Source organism: Juglans regia, chromosome 1 (genome assembly GCF_001411555.2).
Source record: "Juglans regia cultivar Chandler chromosome 1, Walnut 2.0, whole genome shotgun sequence".
In the NCBI taxonomy this organism is placed as follows: domain Eukaryota; kingdom Viridiplantae; phylum Streptophyta; class Magnoliopsida; order Fagales; family Juglandaceae; genus Juglans; species Juglans regia.
In genome coordinates, this window is record NC_049901.1 from 6,944,720 (window position 1) to 6,966,515 (window position 21,796).

Genomic DNA, 21,796 nt, shown 5'->3' on the forward strand with positions numbered 1-21,796 from the left:
TTAAGTGGAAAAAAGTAGAATGAATTAGAATTAGCATAAAGCATTTCAGAATCCAATACAAAGAAAAAGCAAGCTCACATAGTTTGCATCTTCAACATAGCAAGATAACATAAAAGATTGATAGTTATGTTCTGATTTATTCAACATTGTCCAGTCTTTTTTTTTTTTTTTTGGTGGGGGGGTCGGGTGGAGTTGTATACAGACCAACGGTGGAAAAATTTATACACCAACCATATGACAGCGTGTTCTTCATTCCCATTAGCCAGTGCACTCGCTTGCATTAGCCAGTGCCGAGAGTTTTATTTATCTGACAAGAAGTCTGCCATAGAGCTCTTTGGCTCCGATATCATTCTAAGCAATGTAGTTCTACCATATTCCCATACTTTTGATCTCATAAAATGCCTCAAAACTGACAAGATGTCCCAAGTCTCTGTCTTTGTCTTTGACCGAGACTCCCTGATTTGTGATTAGCAAAAGCCGGGTAAAGCAACCTGTGGAAATTCTCAAGAAACTGCAACCACTCCTCTTCACTCATATCTGCCAACTTTACGAAGCTACTGCTTGCAGGCAGCTGCTCATTCACACTCCTGTTTCCAGATGATGTACCAGCCAAATACCCGCATTTTTTTACTCCACCCGAGTGTCGCCAGCTCTTCTCACGAACACTGATGTTTTTCATAGACATCGACAGCTTCGAAACATTTAGATTCCTGTCCCGCATAAGGCCAGCATGTTCATCTCCCCTTTGAGGTAATTCATCCCCATCAAAATCTACCACCTCCTCTTCCTCAACACTCTCATCTAACTTATAGAGTATATTTTGGCCATTCCCGCCCATTGATCCCAAATGAAATGTTGTTTCAGTAGTCAGTTTCTCTTTCATATTTGAAGCTAATCCCAAACCCTCTTCCTTGTAATCTATGTCAAATTGAAACTCATCCTTTTCTCCTGCTTGCACCTCAGAAGTTGATGTCTCCCGCTCTTCTAACAGTTTCCTGGCCTCCATGCATATTAGCTCAAGCTCACTTGGCTCCTCCTCATGGCCCCAAAACTCCCTACTCATCATCTCACCAATTTCAGCAAGACGGAGCCCAAAAACTGCTGCTTGCTTGAGGAAAGTTGTGCAAAGGACCAAGACCCTAAGACATGCCTCTCGAATCATGGGCAGCTCCATTCTAAGCATTTCAGAATCCGAGAACGGGTCAAGATGATCTATATACTCAAGCTCGTCCTCAGAGAAAGGGATTGATGCCTGGGGCCAATGGACCCACTCAAAGTATGGGTCCTCCAAGCTCTCGGGTAAGCAAAGGCCATGATCAATGGGAACAAGCTCCACCTGACCTAACCTCCCCACCACATCAAGCTTCCTAACAAGAAGGTTTCCTGCATGTCTGTCTGTGTTTAAAATTCGGATATCTAAAATTCCTATCCTGTGCACAGCAGCAACAGGGAAACTAGAAGTACCATAATCACTAGCATCAAAATCATGAGGAATAAACTGCTGAAGAGATGCTATCTTGCTGACCTGCTTCCTATTTAGTTGCATACAATAACGATTCACCTCATCATTAACATTAAAAACAGAATGTGTGATCTTCACAAGGGCAGTAGAGGGCACATTGGCAAAATGGCCACGGTCAAGAAGGTAAGCCGCAACTTCTCTATATCCCGTCTCTCCAACCCGCACCGTACGTTTCAAGCCAGATTGCCCAAGGGTTTTACCGACAAAACCTTTTGGGTTGTTTGGGGCATAAGGTTCCTCATCAGTTGGTTTCACAATAGCAACATTTTCACCAAGGGAATTTCTAAAATAATAAGCACCTCCAAGCCCACTACAAATGGGAGTCGGATCAACACCAGCTTTTATTGCCTTTGCAATGACCTCAACCAGTTCTTTCATTGTAGAAGATTGATTTGAGCACCCTAATATCTCGATAGGGCTGCCCTGATCCCTCTGCTGAAGATCACCTCTCATAGTGGGTGAGAGACAAGGTGTAGACGAGCTTCTGTGCAAGAAGTTCCTGGCAAGAAGAAGTGGAGAATCATTTCTAACAACACTCAGATCATTCTTCAACACTGTATCACCACAAATCAATGAGCTTTCCTCTGTTGGGACATTAAGGGCAACCTGTAACTTCCTCTTCACTGTGTGGGCATTGTCACACCGGTCCAACTCTATACCCAAAACACAGCCAGATTCTGTCTGTACAAATACACGTCGCCTCCGAGAAGGTTTTCTTTCCATTCTATCATTACCACCACACTCGCCACCAAGAGGTCCTCTAAAGGTTGCAGCTGCCATCAGTGTTATGTGTAGGATGTATGTATGAGGCCCAGATCAGGAGACATGAAAGGAAGAGGTGAACTGTTTAAAGCCAGCAGCAGAGGTGGTGGCAGCAGAGAGCTTTTCTCTCAGGCAGATGCCTAATTCAAATGCTGGCAATTGGAGTGAAAATGTTGTGTAGTGAGTGATCATAATTAAACCAGTCAACTGCAAAATGTGCCTGTGATTCTCACATCGGAACAGCTATTCATTGATGAGATGCAGAGTTCAAAACAAAGAAAAATCGCTACATCGGAGAACCATCTGATAAAATAACAGAGTCAGTTGGATTTTTGGTAGAAATTTCAAAACCATTGACAAGAAGAAAAAATGTCAAGTACAAAATTTCTTTATATGTAGTTAAAAAAGAGCTGCTCGCTCGCTATCCAAGGAACACAGTCCCTGAATTTCTATTCATTTCTTATTTTGAAAATCCCCAAGAGAGAGAGAGAGAGAGAGAGAGTCAACTCCGAGTTTCTTATCCACTTGGTTCACATTTGCAAAATGCTAGGTCAAATTTTAGTCTGCAAATAAGCATCAAATTTCACAACTTTCGAGAGAGAAACCACAAATCCAAGGGACGGGATAAAAAATAAAAGAGAAATAATTGCACCAACTTACCACCATTTTAGCTTGAATAAAGTTGTAAGTACTACGAGTTTGAGCAAGCATATATCCAACCATGCCAGGAATCATATTTATTTGGAAATATATCAAACTAAACAAGTAGATTGCCTTTTATAAACATAAAATCAACCATTTGACAACTTGCATCGTGCAGGACAATCGTTCTATATTTCAACTGCCCCCTCTCAAAGAACGATAAACCTTAAAGGGAAATCAGACAGCGTTAACGTGACTAAATTTTAAATCCAAAACTATCTTATTCAGATCTCACTACTTCAGAACGTATATTTTTTGTTTCTAATAAATTAGAATGTATCACTTTGAAACAGAAACAAACAATCATTAATTTCCTCGAACAATTTCGAATAAAATAAGAGCAACCCAAATGATTAGAGACCAAAACAAATTATGGAATTCAACAAACTACTCTTAATAAAGAGGTTTCACAGACACTAAACACAAAATACGATATATACTTTCAATTCGAAATCAGATGAGATTCCTCGCCCTTTTAGCCTTCTGAAAGAGCTGACAAATACCAACTTTCATTTCTAGATAGAAAACTAACTATATATACGAAAAAAGAACATTACAAATATCAATAAAAAGATAATTGAAAAGGACCGAATTTTGCAGAGAAAAACGCTCGCGCGCATACACAAATTGTGAGGAAATTACTAGCTAAAGTTGAAAAAATGTTCACGATTCACATAAAAATCTCAAAGTTGGTTTCTTGAAAAAACAGAGATGAAGAATCGGGCCACGGCCGAAGTCGGAGAACCGAGAAAATCGAACTCACCAGATGTCCCGGGATCGGAAACTGGACGGCGGAGCCCTGCGGAGAGCAACCGCCGTGAACGAACAGCAGAGATCCGACGGAGTAAAAAAAGATCAACGGCCACGATTGGACGGAATCTAAACCCGTTGGGTCAGTTCAGTTGGCCACTCTCCCGCTTTTGGGGATTTTTCATTTTTATATTCTTTCTTTTGCTCATATTAACGGTTAAAAAGCGAAGCAGCAGGGCCAGTGACGTGAACACGCGCTCAGGATAAAGCCACGTGGTGATCTTGTGATGACGTGGCGAGATCTAGTTCGGGCTACGATACGTTGCGTTTTTGCGCGGCTTAAACCTGTACGCTTGTGGAAGACGATGGAAGAGAACACGGAGATTACACGAGTACGACAGATACTTCAACGTGAATAAGGCGAGCTTAACCTCGACGCTGGCCGCTCGAAGATCCCGTACTCGCCGACGCCCGCAAGGATCCGACCTTCTCGGACGTTGACACCCTCATCAGCTCGAGTTGGGGCAGCGCCATGAGCGTCTCCGTCGTCAAGTTGGACGGCACTTCCTTCGGAACTCACTGCCGCCTCTCATCTCTCGGCTTGGAATTTCGACGAGCACGTTACCGTGACTAAAAAAAACTTAGCATTTAAGGCTGGTTGATAATGCCTGTTTAAACGATGTTGTTTTCTGCTGGTGAAGGAGATGTGGCGGTGATGAATTCGGCTACGGTGTAGGATTGTAAGCTTGCAATCGAGGAGAAAGTGAGCGCGACATGGAGCAACCCTTGATGGATCATCGTCACATTTCATGATAACTTGTTTAGTTCGTAGATTATTATCGTACTCGTGTAATCATGACAAAAATTATATGAGATATTCCGGAGCGCTATGTCATATCAAAGGGTTCTCAAAGGCATTCGAAGAAGCTGGAGAAAGCACCGTACGTTTCTTCCATGGTCTTGATAAATGACAAGCTTGGATGAACAAATCAATCATGTACTTATGATGCTGGACAGGTTATATATGGATCTTCTTTGTTGATATTTTTCTACAAATATTGTTGCCAAGAGTAACGTTGTTAGAACTTAGATCCAAAATATGAACAAACTGTTTGACCTATTTCTTACTAAGTAATAATTCATGAAATAGAATACCTCAAGATCAAAACTCAAATTATTGAGGGAAATTAATGACCTCATTACCATGACTTACGTACGTACGTTCTCCTGCATCATTTTCAGTGCTTTACTTGTTTGTGTCGTGCTTAATTCTAAGTATGCTTGTGAATGTTTAGGTAATTTCAGATGATTTAAATTGATCTGTAAATTGTAATAGTTTGTAAATTTTATTGATATGTGTTTGAATGTAAATATGTTAAGATATGTGTTTGAATGAATTGAGTAGATTGAGATGTGTTTAACTTTTTTATGATAAGTTAAAAAAATAGTGAATCTCATCAATGATTAATTTGAGATAAATTGAATTGATTTCAATAACCAAAGGTCCAAACACACCCAATCTTCCTAGAATATTAATATGGAAAATGCTTATAGGAAAACCAATAGTGCATTTTGTATTTTTTTTAATATTAGAAAAAAAAAAGAGTTAAAATGCACTATTGATTAGATGCATTAGTCCCTATAACATGATCTTATTTAGAGCATTCTCATTGGTTTAGATAAAGATAAAATTAAAATCACATGTTTTGTTTTTTGTTTATTTCATTCAAGGGAGATTTTCATATTGGATTATCCATCTAGTAGTTAAAATAATAATTAAATTTTATTAATTAAATTTTTTTATAATTTATTTTATCTAATATATTTTTTCTCATATTTTGCAATTCAAACTCATTATAAATTGTAGAAACCCCAAGCATGCACCTATATATATAAATAATAATTAGCGGTGCAACTATTATGTAGCAACGAAATTAGAGAGAAGTTAATATAAATTATTCAATGAAGGGTAAATAATAACCGTACAAATATATATAGAGAGAGACTGCTAGGGCCACTGAGAGGGGTCTTGAGAGTTTCTCCAGAGAAGTGCTAAATGACTTCTTTTTTTTTTTTTATTTGGTGTATGTTTTTCAAGTATTTTTTAAATCACTTTAAATATTAAAAAAAAAGAAAAAAAAACTTATAAACTCATTTAAAAACATTTATTTTTAATCACCATATTAAAAATATTTCATTTCATTTCATCATTATAATTTTTTTAAATTTTCATATAAAATATAATAAATAATTTAATTTTTTCAAATCTCAAAATAATAATAATATTAAAAAATAATATTTTAATAATATATTATTCAACTTTTATTTAAAATTATCTCATCTCATATTATTATCAAAAATAATACACTGAATAACAATTCTACTTTGTCAATGCATTAATTATGCAAGCAGCCATCTATATACATCCCTTTGTCCTTTTTTATTTTTGTTTTGTTTGGCCAAACCAACAAAGCATAAACAAAACAAAACAAAAAAAGAGAATGAATTAGCTAGGATCCAATATATGTGGTCTACATTCTCAAGGGCACCTGGATAAAGAGTTCTAATATAATAACATGTATAAAGTACTACATCCAATGCTTACATATAATGATGGGTATTAGTTCAAACTACTCATTACAAAGAAAATAAACAAATTAGTTGAAACTGGTAATTAATGTTCGTTTACTTTTGCTTAAAAAAGGCCCCTTTTGTAGTAGTCGTGCATATATAATACACACATCATTGCCAAATAAAGCTTTTGTCCATTGACATGGGAAATTGTAATCTTAATAATAAAAAATTAATATTTTATCTCATTTTATTATTATAATTTTTTTAAATTTTAACATAAAATATAATAAATAATTTAACTTTTTAAATTTTAAAATAATAATAATATTAAAAAATAATATTTTATTCAACTTTTATCTAAAACTATTTCTTCTTATCTCACTATCCAAACCTCACCGTACCTAATGATTTTTCGATCCCACGGTGCCATCTGTTTATAGTTTTCTGTACAAATTCAAGTACAAACAATAGGAGAAAACATTGCTCTTCTTATCCAACGTGCTTTGGTTGATTTGGATGAATTAATTAAGATATCCATAGTTTACATTGTTGCATTATTTTTATATACAAAATCAGAAAGCATACTTCCACTCAATAGAAAAATGAGTACCACTTTTAATTACAAGAGTCATTATTAATACTAGTGATATAATTCCAAAGACATATTTTTATGTAACTATTTTTTTTTATAAATACTTTAATTATAATTTATAAAAGAATTTTATACAAATAAATTTATAAACTAATGTTGTTTGATATTGTGCGTCAGATTGTAAGATCATTTTTATTATAAAATATATTTATCAAATCACATAAAATCACATCAAATTATGAGTTTATTTCTATTAAATTAATGTGTCTGTAGTATTTTTTTAATAACCCATTATTTAACTTAATTTAAGAACATGAATTCGGACATTTGATTTATAATATTTTCTCACTTTCTTTTTTTTTATGAAAAAAAATATTTTCTCACATTCAATTTTCTTCCGAAATTATAGTTAAGATATTCAATCCCTACTCTCAACTCTCAAGTCTTATATATTAACTATAATTTTAATTAACCTTTTTTTTTTCATCAAAATCAAAAACAAAAAAGCCAAGTTCTGCTTTTTACTATCTCAAAGTCTCAAAACAAATATTTGATGGTTGTGTTTGAATGTTGCGTTGAATTTAATTTTTTATAAATAATAATAAATTGAAATGATAGAGTAAGTTTTGTAAAATTTATCTAAGATAAGTTTATATGTATTTAGTTATTAAGATGAATTTAAATATATTTATAGAAAATTAAAAAATATTATGAATCCCGTATGTAAAGAGGTGTTAAGTTGAAAAATATTGTATATTCTATATGTAAAGAATTTGAGTAATGTTACATATAGTTATTGAATGTGTAAATACCGTACAGTCATTTTGAAAAAGAGTGAGGTTTATTCATAAAAAATTAATTTATTTTCATGTGAGTCTCATATTTATTTATTTTTTTTAAAATGACTGTACGGTGCTTGCATATTCACGATTGTAAGTATCATTTCATAAATAATTTTAAATTAAGATGAATTTAATAATTTGAAAGTTATGTATTTAAATATTAAAAAAAATTTAAATCTGTACCGAACTGCAATAAACCAAACGCAGCCTATATATATCTTTCAACGTGTGACCACTACCAGAAAAAGACGCACAACCAAAGGCGGAGTCTTTCACAGCACGTGGAATAGTCCAAAAGTCACGTGACTTATTTTGTACGGAGCCACAGGCCCACACTCACGGCCTATGGCAATTGAAATCTCCGTGTAGTTGGTGGACAGTGCTTCTCACGATCTGAAAGAGAGAGTGGGTTTTTGTCCAGAAACATGTTAGATATAGGGTAGATGTCCGTCTGTCCAACCGAAACATCTTCTGTAGTGCACTAGACATGAACTCACACGTGTAAACTCTCTTTCTTCCATTCGTCTGAGTTTCCTCCTCCTTCAAGGCTGTCAGTCAGTGAGAGGGAAAGAGAAAGGGAGATTTTCTTGGAGGAGATACAGGAAGACGTGTAGAGGGAGGTTTCTATGAAAGGGCAGGGGAAGATGGTGTTGAACTCTAGACTGAAGTGGGTCGGTCTGGTTGGGCTCGTGCTATCCGCTTTTTCTCTCTTCATTCACTTTTTGCTTGCCAGATTCACTGAGGATGGCGTTATAGAGTACCAGTCTTCAATCACTGTCTTCTCCTGGAGACCCATCTTTGAGAGTGCAAATTTTCCCAGAACTGTAATGCGCAATACACACACGAAGATCAATTATTTCTCTTTACTCTTTTCCTCTTGTTTTAATCCATTGCCCTCTTGTGTTTCCATAGAGTTGGCTGTTTGGTGTTTAACCAGCTTGATTATCGTTGTTTATTGTTTTTTCTTGCTGGATTCTTCTTGTTTTTTTTTTTTTTTTGTTTGGATGTTTATGGGTTGTGATTGTGTTATTGTTCCAAGAAATGCGGGCAATACTATCGTTTTTGGGCTAAAAAGTTTTGGCTGCAATGTAATGTTTGGATTTTGTTTTGATCTTTCGATAGCATAGTTGAAAAACGGAGATAAAATTTTATTTATTAAGTTTCCTTTTTATTTCAGCTTTATGCTTATTCTTTAGTATCGATCCTTTTTTTAATTTTTGCGTTAATTTTAGTGTACAGTTCAGACCCATAATGGCTTTATCACGTTCTTCCTCTTGGTATTGGCCTAGTATAATGGGACCATATCATCTCTCTGTGTTTCTGTACCGTGTCTGTTAATGGCTTCTTATTGTTCTACTCGTAATTTATGTTTGCAGAGTCCAATGTATAGGAGACTATGGGGTCCAATACGGCATCTTGAATCTTTGCATCCCGACGCAAACCCCAGAGGAAACTATGCTGGTTAGGCCTCAAATATGTCTTAATAATGAATATGTTGATCCCCAAATTCAGTTATATTGGTTGAGTATTGACAAGTGTGCCACACCAATTATAAGCTTTGTCCCCAATTGTCCCTTTATATATTAAGGAGTAATTAAAAATCTCATGCTCTGCTGATGGTATGTCAACTAAGTAGCAAATATGCTTTCCATGCAGAATGTGCTACGATTCTGGTCTATATCTCTTTTAAATAGGAGATAGCTTAAGTTATTGTTCTTGCTTTTTCTCTAAGCTCGTTTGGACGTTGAGATGAGATGAAAAATTTGTGAATAGTAGTGAAATAGTTTGTGAATAGTAGTGAAATAGTTTGATTTAAGATGTTTTATGGGATCTTGGGAAATGAGAGAGAAAAAGTTGAATAAAAATATTATGAAGTTAAAGTAGTGTTAAAATATACTTTTTTAATATAATTTTTGTTTCGGAATCTAAAAAAGCTGAATTGTTTTTTGTGTTTTATTTGGAAGTCTAGGAAAGTTGTAAATGATTTGATGAAAAAGTTGAAAAGTTGATAATTTGAAATTGATAAGTGTTTGTGTTTTATTGGTGTTTGGATGTTGATATGAGATGAGATGGGTTGAGACCATCTCAACATCCAAACAGGGCCACCTAAAAGGTAGGTTTGATACATAGATGCTGTGGTGCATTTGAAATACAGTCCTTTTCCTTTTATTTTTGGGAGGGGGGTATTGCAACGGAAAGAAAGCTCATGCTCATTTTACGTTCTCTTTTGAATTCTTAATATTTATATTCTTTTAACCAAAGAGGTTCTCATATCAGTAACAGATCCCAGTTCGCAAACAAATGGCTTTATCTTTGTCCGAATACGAGGTGGTTTCCATGAGATCAGGAATTCGGTGAGGATGCATGTTTGAATTGCCTATATTCTGTTACTATGCAAATGTCACATTTAATTGAAATATAAATCATTAATTAACTCTCAGATTTGTGATGTGGTTGCCGTTTCCCGGCTTCTTAATGCTACCTTAGTAATTCCTGAGATCCAGTCAACTACAAGCAGCAAGGGCATCAGGTTGCCTTATTTTGACATAACCATTAAAATTTTGTTTAAATTCAATCATACCCTACAATTGATGCATCCGTTTAATTTTCTAAGTTAGTTTACTTGTTCTATAATTTATACAGCTCTGATTTCAAGAGTTTTGCTTACCTGTACAATGAGGACCAGTTCATGGCAGCCTTAGCAAAAGATGTCAACATTGTGAAAACCCTTCCCAAAAATCTCAAATGGGCAAGGAGAAAGAAGGAAATTCCAAGTTTCAAAGTGCCTTACTCGGCTTCACCATACTATTATCTGAATCAAGTTCTCTCAGTATTGAAGAAGCATTCAGTGGTTGAGCTAGTTGTACCTGAAGGTGGCTGCTTGCAGGTAATGTCAGTCTCTGACACATAGCTTGGGGTTGAGCTTAATTGTTACTAAGTTGTAATTGCCATTCAGATTGTAGTTTGTGGAATAAATCATACTATTATGATTAATTCTGCTTATGATTCATTAGATGCTTATATTGACTGTTAATTGCATAATTTGTCCGCACAATTGGAAGCCTTTGAATTGCTAGTTAAATGAGATGCTGACTGCAACGGTATTGATATGGGTATGCGTTGCAATTTCCCAAGTTAATATGCATGATAGTTCTGAAAAGGTAATGAACTTGTCCAATTTTCATCAAACACACAGATGCCCTTAATCCAAACGTATGATATGTACCATTAGATATAGAAAGCAGACTTGTTTATGTATTCTTCAATTTATTGTTAAAATCTTGAAGCGGAAAACCTGTATGAGACAGATTTGTATTATTTATAGAGTATATGCAGTGAAGGAAAGTTTCTCTGTAGTCGTTTGTTATGATTACCAACGGCCTTGTGAAAAGTGATGGCAGAATGTCTGTTTTTAATTCCCCCCCCCTCCCCGCGGAAGCATTTTTTCTTTATATCTATTTTTACATAGCTCAAATACAGTTGGAGTTAAATCTTCTTGATGTTTCTAATAATAGTCTATCTATGATTTTGAGTTTTCACGATCTTTTCTGTATGTAATTTAGGCCATCCTTCCACCTGAACTTGAACACAATGAAGAGCTACAAAGGCTGAGATGTAGGGTTGCTTTCCATGCCCTTCAGTTTAGGCAGGAGGTCCAGGAACTTGCCACTAAAGTTTTATTTAGGTCAATGAATGCCCATCATAAACTCTTTTTTCTTCTTTTGTTTATCATTATGAGTTTTTACATGTTTAAAATAAATGCCCATCCTAGGTTGCTGATAAAATAAATATTATCCCTAGGTTACGGGCTCCTGGACGGCCATTTATAGCCTATGACCCTGGGATGACTAGAGATGCTCTAGCACATCACGGTTGTGCTGAACTCTTCCAGGTATCTGCCTCTAACCTGGAAATGCATGATTGAGATGTCTTAGCACTCTTCTCAAATTTGATTTGTGTCTTGTGCCCTGGAAACTCTTTACAAGGATGTACATACAGAGCTCATCCAGCACAAAAGGTCTTGGATGATAAAACGGGGGATCGTCGAAGGGAAGCTACGGGTGAATTCAGCTAAGCAACGCCTTAGTGGTTCTTGTCCACTAATGCCAGAAGAGGTAAGAGATTATGTATATACTAACTCCCAATGTTAAGAACGGTAAAATAAGTACAAATGTCAAAGATTGTTGCTTTATGATACCCTTTTAATTTTGTGCTTTAGAAGCATAGTTCCATATTTCTAACTTAAGGTGTGCAACTTCACAACTCTCAGGGAACTGTAGGGAGTAGTTGTTGGGTAGTTGGCCCACACTTTGGAAATGGCTGATCAAATCTTCCACTCTTGAATAAAAGGAGTTGTCTGTAAATGGATAAATATTTTAAAGTCTATATAAGTGAGACTTTGATCTAAACCTCGTTGATTTCTACAGGTTGGTATTCTTCTCCGTGCGCATGGATACTCATGGGACACAATAATATATGTATCTGGAGGAGAAGTCTTCGGTGGCCAAAGGACATTGATACCTCTTCATGCTATGTTTGAAAATGTTGTTGATAGGACTTCCCTTACGACTCCTTGGGAGCTTAATAGGCTTTATGGTCATGAGGCTAATATTATTACCAGTTCTCCTAGAACTCCCCCTCCAATTGAGAAAGAGATGAAGCATGAAGCATGGAAAACCTCAGGGCCACGTCCTCGCCCGCTTCCACCACCTCCAGCGCGGCCAAAGTCATATAACATTGAAGGTTGGTGGGGTTGGGTGGCTGAGAGTGATAATGAACCAGAAAGTACGGTGATGGAGTTGCGGACTAATGCCCATAAATTGCTATGGGAAGCAATTGACTATGTGATTGGCCTTGAAGCTGATGTGTTCATCTCTGGATTTGATCGTGATGGCAATGGACGGCCAAATTTTGCCAGCCTGGTAATGGGGCACAGACTCTACCAGTCAGCTGCATTGAAAACATATAGGCCAGACAGGTAAGCATTACATCTATCTGGGCACTGAATATCTTCATACAGAAACCCTGAATAAAGATAATCATGGTGCGTGATTTAGAATTCTTTTACTGCTATTTTGCCTATGTCAAGATATTAAAATCAAATGGAGTTGTTACATTGTCGTCTCTGCCATATTAACACAACTAAATGGACAGCCTATGCTTGTGAAGACCATCCAATCTCCATCACTCTTTTAAGTGTTTTTCTTTTTTCCAAGTTAAAATCTTGATAGCTTGTGTACCTGGCACCTTACAGCTACATTATTATCAATATTAGCATTGTTGTTGTTGCTGCTGCTATTGTTACTATTATCATTTTCTGTTGACTATAGAGTTCTATAGAGTTCTAAACTAGGTTAATGATAAAATATCATTTAACCATTTTATCTCCAATTGTTAAGCTGATGATGATTGTCTCTTGTTTCTTTATGTGTCCCCCTCTTTTTTGTGGCTGTGAATGCAGAAAAGAAGTTTCAAAGCTTTTAGAAGAAATCCATGACCATCTATATCATGCAAACCATACTTGGCTAAAATCGGTGCGCAAGCATATGAGAAAGAGATTGCTTGATGGACTCATAGAAGCATCCACCAAATCCAAACCATTATCTTTTCTATCTCATCCAGTCCCCGAATGTTCTTGCCTGAGGTATGACTCTAACGAAACATCATTTCATGCTTCAAGCCCTTCACCTCAGTCACAAGTTCAGGCAGCTCTTAGAGTTGTGCATCGATGCCCTGCTTGGATGGACAGTGATTTGATATTGCGGTCAAAAGACAAGGATAATGAAGAGGATCTTGATGAAGATGATTCCACATCATCTGGATTGTTTTTTCGGCGTAGTGGTGAAAATCATGAAAGTGGAGGTGGGGATTCAAACAACAAAGAGGAAGCTCAATTGGATGATCTAGAGGAGCTTGAGGGTGGGGAAAGATAATGAGAGGTGAAATGAGTTCCAGTAATGGCCCCTTTGCATGCCCATGACATCTAATCCTCTCAATCTGTATCTGTATATGAAGATAATTCACTTGCCTAGTCCCATAGAGTTTGGAATTTATTCCTGGCTTCAGTTTAACAAGACAAGCAATCTTTCTAACTGTGGCTCAAGAACATAATGAGGTGGGCACTTTTAGTTCGGCTCATGTCAGTTCAGATATCTAGGCTCTGGTATTATGAAGCACTTTTACATAGTATTGGATATAGCTTATTCCAATCCGTATGAGGGATAGCGGCCTTAATTTCTTTAATTATGTAGCCAAACAAACAATTTTGATGTAACTTAGCATGTCTTCTCTGGAAAATCAATGTCAAGAACGAACTTGTTTATTGTAGGATTCCTGTAGCTCTAGAAATTCAGACTCTATTCTAAAGATGTAATGTGGTCAAGAACTGATCAAAATAGGCGTTTGCTTTTGATCTATGATTACATATATCTTTATTATTTCCATTCAAGAGTTCTTTACTTTACCTTACCTCTATTATCATTCTATTCAAATAGTGTCCTCATTACCATGTTCGTTTTTTGGGATCATCAGAATTTTGCTCTAGTGGGAACAATGTATTGAGCTTTATTTTGTTTTCCTTTTCCCCGAGATGTAACCGCATATGCATTCATACACTTCCATTCCACTCAGCTATTATGTAATAAACAACTTGCACAATACTGATTTCTAGGTTTTGGACCTTGGCGCTTTCATGATTATAGAAGACATCTGGTTCCTTCCTGGGCGGGTTTATACTTTTTGTTACTATGTTTTGTTATGATACTGTTAGGGTGAACTTGTGTGCATGACTCCCATTTTACAAGTTTGATTTTTCTCGGGATCAAATTGCTATTTATGTGGGAGGTCACGGCAGTGGGTTTTACAAACTATCTCATCTCATCTTAATTTATTTCATTCTATTATTATTTAAAATATATCATCTCAATTCATATCATCTGAACTATGTAACCAAACGAGGCTTTTGGTTCCATGAGTGAGTCTTAAGCAAGTTTTGTTAAAACACGTTGAGTTCAGCTTGCTTTTGAGTTTGGTTTGAAAATGCGGAGAAACTATGGGAAGAAAACTTGGTCAGCGAAGTGTAATGGCGAAAGAGTTCTTTCTGCTGAAGCTTGAAGCCCAAAAAACCTCAGTTCTTCCCTGGTACAATTACTTCACATCTTGCCTGTTGCATGCTGGTTTTAGGACCACTAGGTGCTGTTTCCATTTCCTTCTGTTTTAAAGGACTAAAGTAAAACGAAGTATAATTTTGTTCTTTATTTTAAATTTTGTTAGAGAATTCTTATTGGTTTGGCCAAAATTGAAGAATGTTTAAAATTTAAATAACTTGTATCAAAAAGACCCCACATTGGATTGGGCATCTCCAAAATAATTTAGATTTCTGTTACAGTGATTGGCCAAATATGAAGAACCAAAATTGATTCACCAAACATTAAAATACTAATTTCTCACTCCAAGCAAACAAATTAAATTAATTAGAATATAATTAATATTTAACATTTAGAATATAACGTTTAATAATACTTTTTTAATATTAATTTAATTAAAATATAATTATTATTAACATTTAATAATACTTTTTTTAATATTAATTTAACTAGAATATAATTATTATTAACATTTAACTGGTAGAACTATAAAATGTGATAAAAATAAATTTAATTAATTAATTATTAAAATAATAATATTTTAATATTATATAGAATGTGAATAGCTAATCCAATATGGAGATTGAATTTAAATAGAATAAGTAAATATAAAAAAGTATCATATTGGCTAAATTTTAAAGATGCATTTGCTCAAGCCAATGAGAATGCTCTTATTGATTAATAGAAAAGTACAAAAAGTATATTAAATCAAGTCAATTTTTAAATTTATTTATAAAATCAGTGACTAAGATATTTCTCTTATTGTTACATGGATTGATGAGGTATATTTTAAATAATTTCATAAATCAATTATTTAAATAAAAAAACACTTAAATATCATTCATGAATTAGTGCGACAGAAGAACAAAGAAGAATGAAAAAAATTATTATGTCGTTCCAAAGTTACCGTTCCATTTCATCGTTCAGTGAAATTATTATTTTTTTACTTAATGATGAAATAAGTGATTTTAAGTATATTGATATATTTTTTTTATTTTTTAAAAACATTTAAATATATTAAAAAAATGAGAATAGAAAAATTAAAAAAAATTATAAAAGCACTGCTCAGGATCACGTCATGACAATGTAATACAGGGTTGAGTGCACACTCCAGTCCAGGGTGGTCCATATTTCCTTTCTCCAAGTCGTGAAATGGAATAACTTTTATTTTAAAAAAAAAATATATATATATATATATTTATATCAGGCTCCGAACCCAAAACCACCCATGAAGTTGAATACAGAAACAAAAACGTCACCTGTCCTGACGATTGCTCAAAATTACAACCTAACCAACATCGTGCACGTTAGCATCCGCCACTGCTAGGGCTTATTCGTCTTCCCTTGTGTCCACGTGGGTACAATTCGCAGAGATGGTGAAGCCAGCAAAGAGCCACGACCACGACCACGACCACGAGTTCGATGACGACGACGACGAAGACGACGTTGCCAGAAACAGCTCCTGTTCTCGGATCTGTAACCGCTCTCTTCTATCTCCTATCTGTTTGTTTTTGTTTTTTTTTTTTTCTTTTTTAAAAGGAGCTTAAATTTGTGGGTTCGCAGCGAGAGGGGATGGGAAGAGCAGGGATCAGAGGACAATGGCGCATCGGTCGAAGCATTCGGAGACCGAACAGAGGAGGAGGAGCAAGATTAACGAGAGGCAAGCTTTTTTTTTTATCTTTAAGAACTTTTTTTTTTTTTTTGTTAATTTTTGTTCGTTCTCACTTATAAAAAAAAATTAGTTCGTTCTCTTCGTAGTATATGGAAATGGCCGTGTTAGTTTGTTTCCTCGTGCTTGTGGATTCCAGGGCTTCGTAACAAATTTAGAAACGGGAATTTTTTTGTTAGAAAATATGGATGTCCCCGGAATAAATTTACTTGAAACATAAAGATGTGCAAAATCTCATCTCGAGTAGCACATGGCCCATGTTATAAGGCTCACCAAAAGGTGCTGGCTTAGGGATGGCTGGTGCTGAAACTTCGTACTGGTATTTGTACCATTTCGTTTAAAGCGCTTCTCGTGGGATTGCGCAGAAGACATTCCGTTAGCTTAATTTGATGGTGAAAACAGATGATCCACGATTGGCTTCTATTTCCAATTTGTATGCAGACAAAAGACTTTGGTTCGATTTTCTTCATAAATTTTTACTTGCAGTTTAAATGAGTAACCCTTAAATTCGGTGAACATTAGCTGAGCAATTAGTTCATAGTGGAGATTTCTTTTGCTTACAACCATCTATGTTTGTAAATTAGGTTAGTAGCCTTGGCAGTAATTGTTTGCTCACCTTAAAAGCTTGTTGTTGAGGCAGATTTCAGATTTTGAGAGATATCTTACCGCGGAATGATCAAAAAAGAGATAAGGCTTCATTCTTGTTGGAGGTATACCAATTGACTGTTCTTTTTAATCATTTTATTTCGTAAATTAGATCTAATTACTTGAAATTGACAAATTTTCATATTTATTTTCAGGTTATAGAGTACATTCAGTTTTTACAGGATAAATTAAATATGTATGAAGGACAATACCGCGGGTGGAGTTCAGAACCGAAAAAATTGATACCTTGGGTAAGCTACTGATGGTGGACATTTGTGTGTCTGTTTTTGCACGTTCATGTAATATTATTTTGGATCACTAGATGCTTTTCCATGGCATTCTTAGTTTGTGTTCTGTTTGGAGCTTTGCGTTTTTGGACACTGTTAATGTAAGTTACCTGGATTGAATACTGTGCAACATGGTATGTGTTGAAGATCCTGCTTGTTTGACCTGTGCCAAGCAGGTGTTTTGAATGCTACTCTTCTTGCTAAAAGTTGCGACAGAAACTTAGGTTGTGTGTCAAGCAGTGTCTATAGAGGCCACCAGAGAGATGTTTTGTTTTACACTGGGTATATTTGATAAGAAAAATGGAAAATTTTGAAATTTGGCTGTTCCTGCAATCAAGCAATTGGAGCGCAGATGGATCCTAGCCCTAGAGACAAACCTGCCACTGAGAAGTGGCTGTGTGCGAGAGCTCTTGTAAGATCTTGTTTGCGGGGGGAGATGGGCTTCAGGTTTTGTATGTATGACTATGTTTTAATTTTTTACGTTACAAAATTTAAACTGGAACCAAGTGTTTGCAGGGGCATGCTAAATTCAAGTTGCAGTGTCTATTTTTTCCAATGTGGGCATACCGTTTACTGATTCATTCTATTAGTTATATGTGAGTAATGCTATATATTTTTATGTTATATGAAGTGTGTAAGGTTGAATTTGCAGTTTGCCAATTCAATTTAACTGATATAGTTTTTTTGTTCCTATTCTCTTTTTTGTTCTGTTTTTTTTTCTGAACTTTTAGATTTGGCATCTGGTTTCTTCACTATAAAAGACTTTTCAATTCTCGGTTTATAGTATCTCAAGTGATAAGTAGAGGTGTCCACGTTTTACTGTAATTAATTTTCCTTCTGGAAAGTTGAAGATTTTTCCTTGTATAAAACATGTCACTGGTGTGGATCTCATGCTCATATGAGCTTGGTGGTGTATGTCTATATGGATTGTGTGTGGTGGTTCTTTCTCGAGAATTAATATGCTTGTGTTTTTTCTCTACATTGAGGTCACATATTGTAAATATGAGAAAAAATATATGAATTTCGGGGCTTTTTGATTCCACAGTACGTTCAAAGGAAACTTTTTTATGGTTCCTTGCATCTGCTTGTAACAGAGAAATAATCGTGGGCCTGCAGAAAGTTTTGCGGATCATTCACAAGTTATAAAGAATGGTTTTGGCTTTGAGAATAATACTGTCCCCCCAGCTTTACTTACAAATGCACAGAACTCACCAGAATCTGAATTGGGTACAACTGCGGTTTACAAGGCACTTGATAACCCCACTGGGTCAGCTACACCACTTGCTCCTTCGAATGTGCAAATGAAGCTAAACATGTTTGATCCTGTTGTTAGGGGTGGTGTGCCTACCCAGCCGTTACAGGAATCAGTTTCTGATGCTGAAAATATGTCATCCCAGCCCCAATCCCAGTGGTGGCATGCTAGACCTTATCCAACCGAGTGTGATGTTCAAAATAGTACACTGAATGAACAGGAGCTGGCTGTTGATGGTGGATCAGTTAGCATCTCGAATTCATATTCTGAAGAGTGAGCATCTGCCTATTTGTCTTTTTTTTTTTTTTTTTTGTAAAAAAAAATAAAAATAAATTCAATGACATTGTTGCACTGATTACCTAACTAGCTGTTTGGCAAAGTCCTTGGATTGGTAGAAATTTGTTTATAGTAGTCATTTTTACTGTGATGCTAATGTGCTGGGCCATAATCACAATTTGGCAAGTTTTCTTGCTTGATTATGTGGCAAGCTTGCTTGCCCAAGCATGAAGGTCTGAATTCAGAAATTTGAAATGAGAACACGCACACGCCTGAGATTTATCTTCAATAAGAAGGGTCTCCTCATAGAACAATATGTTGATTCAGTGTTGGTGATAATCTGGTCAATTCATTTCCTCCTAAAAGGATTCAAGAGTTCTGTTTGAATAATTACTGTGCTCCTTAGATGTGAGGGCTAATACCTGGAGGATAGGCCAGTGTTATTCTTGTCGGACTATTGGTTTTTATTGCCCCTAATTTGTGGAACTTTTGTATGGTAATGGCACTACCTGGCACTTACCTTAGATGTTAGAATTTATACAAACAGGATGGGACATTGTTATTTTTGTCTAGGTATTATATTGAATCTTCTATCCTGTGTACTTGGGTTGTGCCCCTCTGCTTGTTTGATAAAATTGCATTACTTGCAAAAAAATAATGATTTGATCCCCTTGTATTCGGTAGCTTTATACTCATGGCACTCTTGGGCAAAGAATACTACAACTAGTTATATCTAAAAACTGTATTGTGTTTGCTGTTGCTGAGAGGGTTTTGGTGTTGAACAGGATTCTGAATTCACTGACCCAAGCGCTGCAATCTTCTGGAGTTGATTTATCACAAACCTGCATTTCAGTGCAGATTAATGCTGGTAAACCTGCAAATAGCAGACTGAATGGTGTAGCATCTAATTCAAAGGTTTGTTTTTAATTAGAAGCCCTTCCTTACTTCCCCTGATGCTACTGTTGCTATGAAAATGATTCCCAAATGAATATTATGGGGATATTTGTTGTATTGATACCCCTTTTCCCAAATGGACCTGAGATGACATTGGTGGTGGTTGTCCTTTTTCATTTTTATTGTGCCATTTAGTCCAGATGCCGACTTCCGTTTTTCCTCTGCTTGATGATATGTCTGGCTTATATTAATTTTTTTTATCAGTTCACATAGTAATAAAAAAATAACTTTTGTTCCTTCAGGATGATGAGACAGAGTCTTTGAACGATCGAGTTATGGGGCATGCTGTAGTTGCCAGCTGCCGTAATGAGTCTGGATTAGCTCATAAGAGGCTGAGAACGGAAGAAAGCTAGTGTATTATTCTGGTCTCCATTTTCTTTTTCTGATTTTTTTTTCCTCCTCTTTTTTGAGGTTTATTTTTTGTGTGGACCCCAAGAAGTGGGGGTTTTTGTAGGCCATTTTTGCATATCATTGTCTGTAGATAACTAGTTTGCTCAGATCAACTGTACATGTTAATGCATCTTTGGTTTGTCCCGGTTGCATGGACCATCTTAGAGACGTATGGTAGCAAATTATTTTGTTGTACTTCAAGTTCAAATTGATGATTCCATGCATATATAATGAGAAGCTGCTTTCATTTTTCAATACCATTCATTTTTATGCGTTAGTTTTCTTTCCACATTCTGTATCTTTTTCCTGCAATACAAACGTCCTCTTTTACCATCAAATGCTGAAACATCTTTATGTTAGGAGCGGCACTTCACTTTTTGGTGGATTTCTCGACATGGGAGTCGCACATGTAACGTTGAATCATGTGAATATTTGATCAGGTACCCTACTGGTGTGGAACTTTTGTCTTTGTGAAATATTTGGGGTGATAGGTGTTATGTAGAGTAATGTACAAAGAATATGTTTTGGGATGGCATGTAGTTGAGAAAACAATCAAGAGAAGATGATGGGCATCGGGATTATGTGGTGTAGAATGTTTGTAGCATAAATATATGCAATATACAACCCAGACAAGGCTGGTGATCATCTGCAGAACTTTCCTTGTATTGTGTGCATAGAGAGGGATCTGGTTTGGTTACTTGCGGTTTACCCGTAACGTAAGAGCTTCAAGTTTTCCTTGAATGAACTGAAGACCTCAGAGAGAAACCTTGTTTTTCATCAATGAACTAAATGACACTTTAGTGGCACGACCTGAGAAGTTGAGGATAAAATGGTTTGTTTTCCTCTGGCCAGAGCAATAGAAAATCTCAAGTTGTGTGAAATATGTAATGTGCTTGAGAATAAAAATTTTCAGGTGTTTTGACTTCCACGCCACTTGCTTCTCCAAAGTAAGGTCTCAATTGGTTATACAAATGAGATGAGATAAAAGTTAAAAGTTGAATAAAATATTATTAAAATGTTATTTTTTAATATTATTTTATTTTGAGATTTAAAAAAAATAAATTATTTTTTATTTTTTATATAAAAATTTAAAAAAATTATAATGATTATATAAAATAAAATAATTTAAACTGTGTAACCATACCAGGCATAAAAGCACTGGGCCTTATTGTGGCGTAGGAGTTGGCAATTCTCACAGGGAATACGTACTCTTATCTTATTGATCGCTGGCTTTTTCTCCGAAGAAGTTATTAATTTCTATGCACCGAAAGGGCACTGGCAACGTCAATGTCTTCTAGGACCGACACTTGGTTCCCACCAAAATAGACACAAACATGGCGTTAGATCATAGACAAATACAACGTTGTAATTTCACAATACTACTTTCTAAAGCTTCCAATAATAAAAATAATAACTTTGGTTATATGCTGATCG

General features: G+C 35.6%; 3 protein-coding genes across 9 annotated transcripts; 2 read left to right on the forward strand and 1 right to left on the reverse strand.

Annotated features, from left to right (window-relative positions):
* On the reverse strand, window positions 1-3,929 carry LOC108988089 (phosphatidylinositol 4-kinase gamma 5-like). Of its 2 annotated transcripts, none has more exons than XM_035689429.1 (2): window positions 3,750-3,929; window positions 1-2,436 (listed from the first exon to the last, which is right to left on the reverse strand). In XM_035689429.1, the coding sequence occupies exon 2, from the start codon at window positions 2,300-2,302 to the stop codon at window positions 404-406; it is 1,899 nt and encodes a 632-aa protein (XP_035545322.1). In that variant the 5' UTR covers window positions 2,303-2,436; window positions 3,750-3,929; the 3' UTR covers window positions 1-403. The 2 variants fall into 2 exon arrangements, with proteins under 2 accessions (XP_035545322.1, XP_018816744.1); XM_018961199.2 differs by having other exon boundaries at window positions 1-2,587.
* Window positions 3,930-8,175: 4,246 nt separating this feature from the next.
* On the forward strand, window positions 8,176-14,192 carry LOC108988088 (O-fucosyltransferase 27-like). 2 transcript variants are annotated; one of them, XM_018961197.2, is made up of 10 exons: window positions 8,176-8,568; window positions 9,121-9,205; window positions 10,022-10,098; window positions 10,186-10,274; window positions 10,388-10,631; window positions 11,308-11,429; window positions 11,546-11,636; window positions 11,731-11,859; window positions 12,172-12,722; window positions 13,206-14,192. In XM_018961197.2, exons 1-10 carry the CDS (start codon window positions 8,371-8,373, stop codon window positions 13,675-13,677), a joined length of 2,058 nt encoding a protein of 685 aa, XP_018816742.1. In that variant the 5' UTR covers window positions 8,176-8,370; the 3' UTR covers window positions 13,678-14,192. The 2 variants fall into 2 exon arrangements, with proteins under 2 accessions (XP_018816742.1, XP_018816743.1); XM_018961198.2 differs by having other exon boundaries at window positions 10,028-10,098.
* Window positions 14,193-16,111: 1,919 nt separating this feature from the next.
* Window positions 16,112-21,263, forward strand: LOC108988227 (transcription factor BIM2-like). 5 transcript variants are annotated; one of them, XR_001995641.2, is made up of 9 exons: window positions 16,112-16,365; window positions 16,453-16,549; window positions 17,199-17,268; window positions 17,359-17,454; window positions 18,585-19,015; window positions 19,804-19,933; window positions 20,215-20,326; window positions 20,723-20,802; window positions 20,903-21,258. XR_001995641.2 is itself a non-coding variant. In XM_018961414.2 (8 exons), exons 1-7 carry the CDS (start codon window positions 16,263-16,265, stop codon window positions 20,323-20,325), a joined length of 1,038 nt encoding a protein of 345 aa, XP_018816959.1. In that variant the 5' UTR covers window positions 16,112-16,262; the 3' UTR covers window position 20,326; window positions 20,803-21,263. The 5 variants fall into 5 exon arrangements, 4 of the variants coding, with proteins under 4 accessions (XP_018816959.1, XP_018816956.1, XP_018816957.1 ...); XM_018961414.2 differs by lacking the exon at window positions 20,723-20,802 and having other exon boundaries at window positions 20,803-21,263; XM_018961411.2 differs by having other exon boundaries at window positions 20,723-21,258.
* Window positions 21,264-21,796: the final 533 nt, after the last annotated feature.

Coding starts and splice junctions, on each gene's coding strand:
- LOC108988089 (XM_035689429.1), bottom strand. CDS start 2,302: ATGGCAGCTGCAACCTTTAGAGGACCTCTTGGTGGCGAGTGTGGTGGT.
- LOC108988088 (XM_018961197.2), top strand. CDS start 8,371: ATGAAAGGGCAGGGGAAGATGGTGTTGAACTCTAGACTGAAGTGGGTC. Junction 8,569..9,120: donor GTGCAAATTTTCCCAGAACT/GTAATGCGCAAT, acceptor TTATGTTTGCAG/AGTCCAATGTATAGGAGACT. Junction 12,723..13,205: donor AAAACATATAGGCCAGACAG/GTAAGCATTACA, acceptor CTGTGAATGCAG/AAAAGAAGTTTCAAAGCTTT.
- LOC108988227 (XM_018961414.2), top strand. CDS start 16,263: ATGGTGAAGCCAGCAAAGAGCCACGACCACGACCACGACCACGAGTTC. Junction 16,550..17,198: donor AGGAGCAAGATTAACGAGAG/GCAAGCTTTTTT, acceptor TTGTTGAGGCAG/ATTTCAGATTTTGAGAGATA. Junction 19,016..19,803: donor TCGAATTCATATTCTGAAGA/GTGAGCATCTGC, acceptor GGTGTTGAACAG/GATTCTGAATTCACTGACCC.